General features: G+C 35.8%; 2 protein-coding genes across 2 annotated transcripts in view; one reads left to right on the top strand and one right to left on the bottom strand.

Annotated features, from left to right (window-relative positions):
• Positions 1–2,576: 2,576 nt before the first annotated feature.
• On the top strand, positions 2,577–2,636 carry CBG25545 (the record flags this gene model as incomplete). The annotated part of the gene is made up of 1 exon (XM_045242165.1): positions 2,577–2,636. The coding sequence occupies one exon, from the start codon at positions 2,577–2,579 to the stop codon at positions 2,634–2,636; it is 60 nt and encodes a 19-aa protein (XP_045099358.1).
• A 3,789-nt stretch (positions 2,637–6,425) lies between these two features.
• The window catches only part of Cbr-pde-4, a gene marked incomplete at both ends in the record, with an annotated part of 22,308 nt that continues 20,587 nt past the window's right edge, over positions 6,426–8,146 (bottom strand). Inside the window, 5 exons of the mRNA XM_045242164.1 lie at positions 6,426–6,602; positions 7,123–7,305; positions 7,384–7,506; positions 7,781–7,935; positions 7,992–8,090. Of these exons, the coding sequence (XP_045095030.1) occupies positions 6,426–6,602; positions 7,123–7,305; positions 7,384–7,506; positions 7,781–7,935; positions 7,992–8,090 (737 nt within the window). The remainder of the gene's footprint in view (positions 6,603–7,122; positions 7,306–7,383; positions 7,507–7,780; positions 7,936–7,991; positions 8,091–8,146) is intronic.

Here is an 8,146-nt window from a genome sequence, read left to right as displayed (position 1 = left end):
GTCCCAAGGAATCTATACCGTACATGCTCTAATAGAAGCCCACACTATACGTGCACTTTAAGCTCAATTTTCTCGGTTTCTGTTAAGGATATCAAAAAGTTATCAACTGATAAAACGTTTGTCCTAATATCACCAACATTTTATCAGTTGACACATTTTTGATAACTTTCATAGAAATTGAGATAATTGAGCTCAAAGTGAAAGCATAGAGTGATCTTCTATTTGAGTGTCTACGGAAAATAAAGGTTAATTTGAGCTTAAATATCTCAGTTTTTATGAGTTGTATAAAAAATTCGCCAACTGACAAAATTTTGATAGATAATTTATCAGTTGACCACTTTTTTATACCTCTGACAGGAACTGAGAAAAAATTGGCTAAAAGTTGAAAGTTATAGGGCCCTTCTATTACAGGTTTTACGGTATTCCTATCCTCTTCACAAAAAATCTGTGAATTGAAACTGAGAAATTGAAACATTATGACTCGTTGAACAAAAACAATTTATCAGAAATGTTTAAAAAAAACAGCACGACGCCTCGTGATTCTTTTTTTTTGTTGTGAAATTGAGAAATGAATAAACGATCACGAGATCCAGATATTTTCAGTGTCTTTTTTCAGCTGACTCCAGAAAGAGCAGAATAAAATCGAATGAGAAGAAGTGAAAAATAAAAGGGAAAATCGGTATGTTTACCGAGTGTCAAAACGTTCCAAAAAGAAGGGAAAAAAGAAGAAGAAAATGGGTAGCCAGTAAGAAAAAACAGGGGAAATTTTTTGGTTCGCGGTTTCGAAATGGTGACACGGAGCAAATAAAGGAAAATGCAGAGAGAAATACGACTGTTTATCGTAGGGAAAAGAGAAAATGACTCGTAATTGTTATTCTGAATACACGAAATTGGATGATACATTATTCATCGGGCCCGTTTTTTTTTGCAGTCTTCTTCTTTTTTTTTCTTGTTATGTTTTTTGTGAATTCCAAATGAAAAGAGAAATAGGAATAGAACCTGAAAGGATTCTGGAAACAAAAGAAAATAAAAATCGAATTATGTCCGGTGCCAGATGGTGTCGATTTACAAGCTAGGGGTACTTTGGAAAAGGAACAAGAAGAAGAAGAAGAAGAAGAAGAAGGAGCTTCAAGTGAATTGGCAACACTTATCTGGAGAATAAGAGTAGGATGGAAACGACTCGAAAATTTGATATCAATGGGAAACATATGTCGAATGGAGAATCTAGAGGATTAGAGAGGATCCGATGATGAAGGGAGGAGAAAGAGAAACAGACAGACAATTTGTTTTCAAAACGAAGAGAGGGCGGTGACAATGAGACAATGAGATACAAGTTCATTCTGGACAAGAAATAGAATAGTGTGAAAAAGTGAGAATCAGAGAAATGGAGAGAGAGAAAGAACAAATCGAGTGATGACTAATCAAAAATGGGGGGAGTTCATTTTTGTCGCCTCCCCTTTTTAATTCAACCTCGTTTCGGTTTTTTGGGGAATGGATCGGTGGCGAAGATGTGGGAAAAAGTGAAGGGAAAACTTCAGAAATTACTTTTAAGTCGATGTGAATCTATCGGGTATGCTATTAGAGACAGTGGATAGTCGGAATCCAGTTCAAAAGGATTTCTGTAATGGAAGGTTTCAGCGCTGGAAAGTTTAAAAAGCTGAGAAGTAGCGAAAATGAAAATGGAAAGCAGAACTTTCTGAGTAGAGTTCAGATAAATTTAACTACTGGAAATGATCGAATAGAAGTCCATCCTACACTTTGAGCTGAAATATCTCGGTTCCAACCGAAGAAATCTAAACATTTTTAACTGATAAAATGTTTTTCATATTATCAGAAGCATTTTATCACTTGACAATTTTTCGTTATCTCTTGTCGGAACCGAGATAATTGAGCTCAAAATGTGAACAAGTCATTGGCGGGCTTTAGGCGGCTCAAAGAATCCTAATTTAAAATTGAAGTTTTTTCATTTTCTGTGTTAGATATCAAAAAGTGATCTACTAAAAAAATATTTATCATGCTATCAGCAACATTTTATCAGTTGCTAAATTTTCGATACCTCTTATAGGAACCGAGATAATTGAGCACGTATTGGGTGGGCTTCTATTATAACATTTACGGAATAGATGCCTTTAAATTTTACTGAGAAATTATTGGGAGAAATAAAATAATTTACCAAAATAAAAATTTCAATTTGGATGGAATAAAAAAGGAATTAATAAAAAAGGAAGAAACAGAAAATGTGAAATACGGATGTGGTGATAGGAAATCTAAGGGTGGACTATGGAATAAAGCATCAAGTGAGAGGGAAAAGAGAAATAGAAAAAGCGCAACTTCCGAGACATTCTGCGCTTCTTCGACTCATCCAATCTCTAGGCATGATCCCACTCTTTCTATCAGTTGACATGTTGTGCCAGTCACTCTGCGTCGCAATAGACTGTATTGTGTTTCACACGCACCCCCGATCCTCTTGGTCTGGGAGTTTGGACGAGTGTGCTTGGCAAAAGATAAAAGATAAAATAGATGAAGAAGATGAGACGAAGAGGTAATTTAATGACTTGGAAAACGACAGGAAGAGAATGAAAGAGATATATTGGTCAGCAGCAGGTGAAATGACCGTTAGAGAGCATGAGATGTAGAACACCACATGTTCTCCCTTTCTTTTCAAATATTTGACCACGTTCCTAACACGGGCGGTCTTTTATGTTTCTGGCTTCCGCTCTCGACAATTAGCCTACCCGGACGTTCATTGATTTTATGGTTGATCGAATGGAAATGAATTTCTCATTCCTCCCCGCCACATCTAAATGTCACATAAGCTCGAGCCGGCGGCATAACCGCCTGGAAAACATATGGCTTATTACGCGCGGGATGGTGTGCGCGAAAATAAATGAGAAAAGTCAAATGAAAGCAGCCAGTAGTCTCACCTGATTTATGGCTCTTTTAATCGCTTAGATATGGACAAAAAGTCACAAAACGAGAGTGAAGAGAGCTAGCTGATTGGTGTGTGTGTGTCATTTATTAGCATAATCAAGTGGTATATGTGGAAAAACGAAAATGGGAGACAAAAACAGAATCGGCTTAAAAATACACTGAAATGGAATTGAAAAAAGGAGATGATACGATTTTCCATGTTTTATGGATGGATCGTAAAACGAGTATGACTTGGAAAAAAAAAGTTATCAGTTTTTTTTGAACATTTGTGTATACGAACTTATCAGTACTGTAGGTTTGATAAAGGAAAAAATTAAATGGTTTTTTGGTTGAGAATTTGAAGTACCATGAAACCTGTATTCGAAGGTGCCCTAATTGAGCCAATTTTTCTCGGTTCCTGACAAAAAGAAAAAACTTTGTCTACTGATAATTTGTTTATCATAATAACAGTCAGTAGACACACTTTTGATATAGAAATTGAGATAATTGAGCTCAAACTCGAGGCCCTTCTATTACAGGTTTTACGGCAGCCAAAATTCTAATTGCAGACTAATTTGAAGTTTTCTGAGCAGAGAAAAATTCTCTGAGCAATTCTCTGAGCAGAGAAAAATTAAAAAAAAACCGATCTGAGAATGCTCTTGAAGATCTTCAACAAGAAAATCTAATTTTTTTTTTCAATTTTTAAAAAATTGGAAAAATGACCCGAAAATTTGAAATTCGAAAACTATAAAAATTGAAAAATCATCCCAAAATTGATTTTTTCCATTTTAAACATTTGAAAAATGACCCGAAAATTTGACCACTTTTTTATATCTTTGACAGAAACAGAGATAGATTGGCTCCATGTTAAAAGATGGGGACCTTTCTATCACAGGTTTTACAGTAATTTCTCAGTATTCAAATCTTGAAACATTACGTCTGACTAAAAAAAAACAGAAAAAATCTACAACAACAAGGTTCCCCAACTTGAATAAAATTTGGCTTCTGAAGAAATATTCAGAAACTGGAAAGTATTGAAGAAGACAAATGCCCAGTTATTTATCCCATTTACCGAGGTCTAGTCAAGTTCTAAGGAAGAAACCAATTTGTGTGTGAAGGTCCGAATGTTGTTGGAGGAAGAAGGGGGCCAATAAGAGAGTTGACGAAATAAATGTTAGCTGAGTTGGAAGAAAAGAAGAAGAAGAGGAGAGGGTGGAGTTCTACGGCCATTAGAATTGAAGAAAGAGGAAATGCTCCGAAGAGAACAACCCAGACACGTTCCGGTTGTAGCACTCATTTAACTGAGAGTTTTATGAATAATTCATGTTTCAAACAGGAGCGAAAGGACACCTTTTTCGATTCATGACTTGTGGTTAAACATGCAGAAAAATGAGCAAAGAAGAAGAAGAAGAAAACAGAAGTGAGGAGGATTCTGTCGGGATGTTTTGGAGATGTTGTGTCGTCGTTTCAAGTTCCGAATTCTTTTGGGAATTGACACGAAAAGAAGTGACAAATTGTGTGCATACGCTTAAAAATGCGAAAAAAGACCGAAAAACGCAGGAGACGTTTTCTCAAAGTTTTCAATAATTGCAAATTGTATTTTCGGTTTCCTTTGGAGGGAGCAAAAACCAAAAAAGCAAAACCGGCCATTTATATAATTTTTTTTCGGCCATTTATATAATTTTTTTCGGCCATTTATATAATTTTCAAGAGTCTCGAATACGGATGTTCAGTTTTCGATAACTTTGAAAATTTTGGAGGACGTAAATCAGACCTAGGTTTAAAACATTGCATTCACAGAATTTTTTGAATAATTCCTAATTTTTCAGCTACATGCCGATTTCAGAAGGACATCCTATTGTCCCGTTTTTGTAGTGAAAACGGGAAAATCAGGTGTCTTTCAGAGATCGGAACATAACCGAAAAACAAGACATTTTCGAAAAATTCTGCAAATGCAAAGTTTTCCATCTAGTTATGTTTTATATCTTTCACAATTTTCAAAGTGACCGGAAACTTGATGGCCGAGCTACAGACTTCTGAAAATGGTAAAAATGGCTGAAAATAAACGGAAAAATAAGTTTTTGTATATCTTATTCAAACTTTGAAAAAAATGCTTAAAAGATCTTTGACACTTTGAAGGTTCGAGAAATCAAGAAAACTTGAGAAATTGAGGAAGTCAAAACACGGAGATTCATTTTCGAAATTTCAGCGATTCTAAAGCTCTAAAAGCTCCAGAAATGCTGAATTTCTGATGTTTTGAATTTACTCAGGGAATTTTGGGCAGAAGTTGGGCGTTAATTTTGTGAGTTATCCCATTATCGAAGTCTTACTGAGTATCCCACGAGCGTTGATAAAACTAACAGAACAACATAAAAAATTAGATTGGTAATCGGAAATTCGATAAAAACAGGATTCATTTTTTCTAGAAATCCAAAACGCAAACTTCGCTCTGGACCGTTATTTTCTTTAGGGACCGCCGAACTCAAATATAATTATTTTAAAAAAATAATTTCCGGAGATTTCAAAATTTCACAGATACTAGTTGAAACACTCTTGTTCCATTTATTGAAACGAAACATTTTGGAAAAATAGAAGCGTCCTTCTACTTGAAGAGCACCTGTAATAGAAGGGCTCTCCGGCGGAAGCCTGGAACAATAGAAGGGCCGGCCCTTTTAATACAGGTTTTGAGGCATTTTTTTGCCCTGAGCAGATTTCGATTTCAGGTCTTTTATCCAATCTTTGATAGTGTTTAAGCAACCAACCCCATAAATTTAAATTATTTATTTCTTATTATTTTTTAGAAAATTACCACATTCAACGGAATCCATAGAGCTGTATAGAAATCTGAATTAAAGCGAGAAAGATGCAATGTGTACATACATATAGAAGCTGGAAGTTTGAACATTTAAAGAGAGGGGGAAAAAACTAGAGACAAAATAAATGAGAGGGGGAGGATGGGAAATCTACGAAAATCTAGTTATCAAAACACGGGGAGCAGAAAAAAGGGTAAGGGAGAGAGAGGAAACTGGGATAAAAGAGCACCGGAAAGTGCCCAATTCTAGAATTTAGAAAGGAAAAAAAATAGAAACCCGAAAGAAAGACAAAAGCAAAAAAAGAAAGAAAAATGAGGAAAAATAGGGGAGAAGAAACGCAGGTAGAAGTGTATCAGAGTCCTTCGACATAATTTGTTTTTTTGGCAAGTTTCAGTCTCAGTTCATAAAGCATTTTGTTTGAGATGGATTGGTATTTTTGGGGATTGGAAGGGGCTTGTGACAGGAGGTGAAAAGGAGGGTTACTGTAAATTTGGAAGAATGACTAGATCAGGAAAAAAACAAAAATTGTCGAATAAAAATGTATTGGCTATAAGCTGAGTGTGGCACCCGCTTTTTATTTTTGTATGTGCTGTTAGTGTGGTACAATTAATCACCTAACACATATTATCATCATCATCATTGAAAAGAAAAATAGACACGTATTGAGTTAAATTTGGTCCTGTTTCTGAACATCCGGTACTACTATTTGTGCTCATCGTCTTCTGTAACCGTGCGTGCTGTTTCCGGTTCTTCGGGTATCCGTGACTGGTACCATTCTCGATTTTCTTCCAGTTGATCCAAGATGTTTTGAGCATCCGGATACACAAGGTCCGCCCATGTTTCGTAGAGTGGATGAACGATGTAGTCGATGAAACCAACCTTTAAAAATTAAGAATGACTCAAAGGATTTAAATAATGAATATCATGAAACCTTTAATAGAAGGGCCCCACATGATCAAGTTTGAGCTAGTTTATTTTGGCTCATATGGAAGATATCAAAAATGTGTCAACTGATAAAATGTTTGTGATATTATGATAAACAATTTATCAGTTTACACCTTTTTGATATCTTTGTCAGGAGCCGAGATAAATTGTTTCAATGTTAAAAATAAGGGGACCCTTCTATTACAGGTTTTACGGCTATTTTCCAGTATTCGAAACTTCAAACATTAATGTCTGAACTTATAAAAACTAAAACAAGTTCTACAAAAATAGATTTCCCTATTTCTTATGAACACTATATGGCTTCTGAAGCTCCTTAACCTATTTTGTATATTTCTGACGAGAACCAAGATAAATTGACTCAAATTTAAAGGGGCCCTTCTATTAGAGGTTGGAAGGTAGTGTCTATCGAATTTTTAAAATTCTTACAATAAATTTTTGTAACTTTTCCTCATACCTGAGATTTTTCAATCGTCACATTTCCTCGATCGCACATTGGCGAAATCTCGAGCCCGAGTTCTTTTTCCTTGTCTCCCTGCCTCCAATATTCTTCCATTATCCTCTGATTCCATTGCTGATACAATTCGATTGGCTTAGTTGGATTTGAGAGGTCAGCCAGGTGAATCATCGATTGGAGAACCTGCAAAAATTATGATGAGGACGATCGGATCATGATGACACATGCATAAATCACAGAATAAAATAAATAAGCTCAAACCTGAATTTTGTCGTTGTACTTGTCCAGCACGATGATATTGTTTCCGGCCACTTTCTTCGCCTCGACCATTGTTTTCAAATCAGCAAGAAGAGACATGTGTTTGGACATGTCAGTGGCCAAAACCTATAAAATCACAATAAATAAATACATAAATTTTGGGACTGTTCCATGCAGAACTAATTCTTAAAGGACCCGTCATTTCCGTTGGGGTCTATCACTACTACACACGTGATCCACTCATGACTAATCGCAAAAGAAAGACCGTATGGTGTTGTCACTTTTTTCAAATAAACACAGAAGACCCAATCATACAGTCCACCAGCAGCGCATTTTCCTAATTTAATGTGACACTTCCGGTCCACCATCATCTTTTCTCTCTTCATTATCATTTGCTTACCATATCAATGACAATTTTTCGGAATTGCAGCCGTTGTTTTCTGGACAAGTTTCCAAGGAAATCACAGTTTCCATCTTGCAAAAGTTTGAATGCAACAGCCAGATGATGCTGCTCCAGAACACTTTCATCATTGTACATGATCGCTAATTCGTTGTCTACAAAAACATTTGATTAGGATAAAGTGAAAGGAAGTACGAGGGAAGGTACTTACTGGAATTGATCAAGTACTGATTCGTGAATCCTGGGTGGTCGACGTCGTGAATGGCTCCGGCAAAGATTGCAGCTAACACTTCTAGATCAGAGAATACATCTTAAAATTTTTTTAATTGCCTAATTTTTCTTGAATATGGAAACTCACATTGAGAA

This window comes from Caenorhabditis briggsae (assembly GCF_000004555.2).
Source record: "Caenorhabditis briggsae complete genome, chrII, whole genome shotgun sequence".
NCBI classification, from domain to species: domain Eukaryota; kingdom Metazoa; phylum Nematoda; class Chromadorea; order Rhabditida; family Rhabditidae; genus Caenorhabditis; species Caenorhabditis briggsae.
This window is presented reverse-complemented; position numbering and strand designations above follow the sequence as displayed.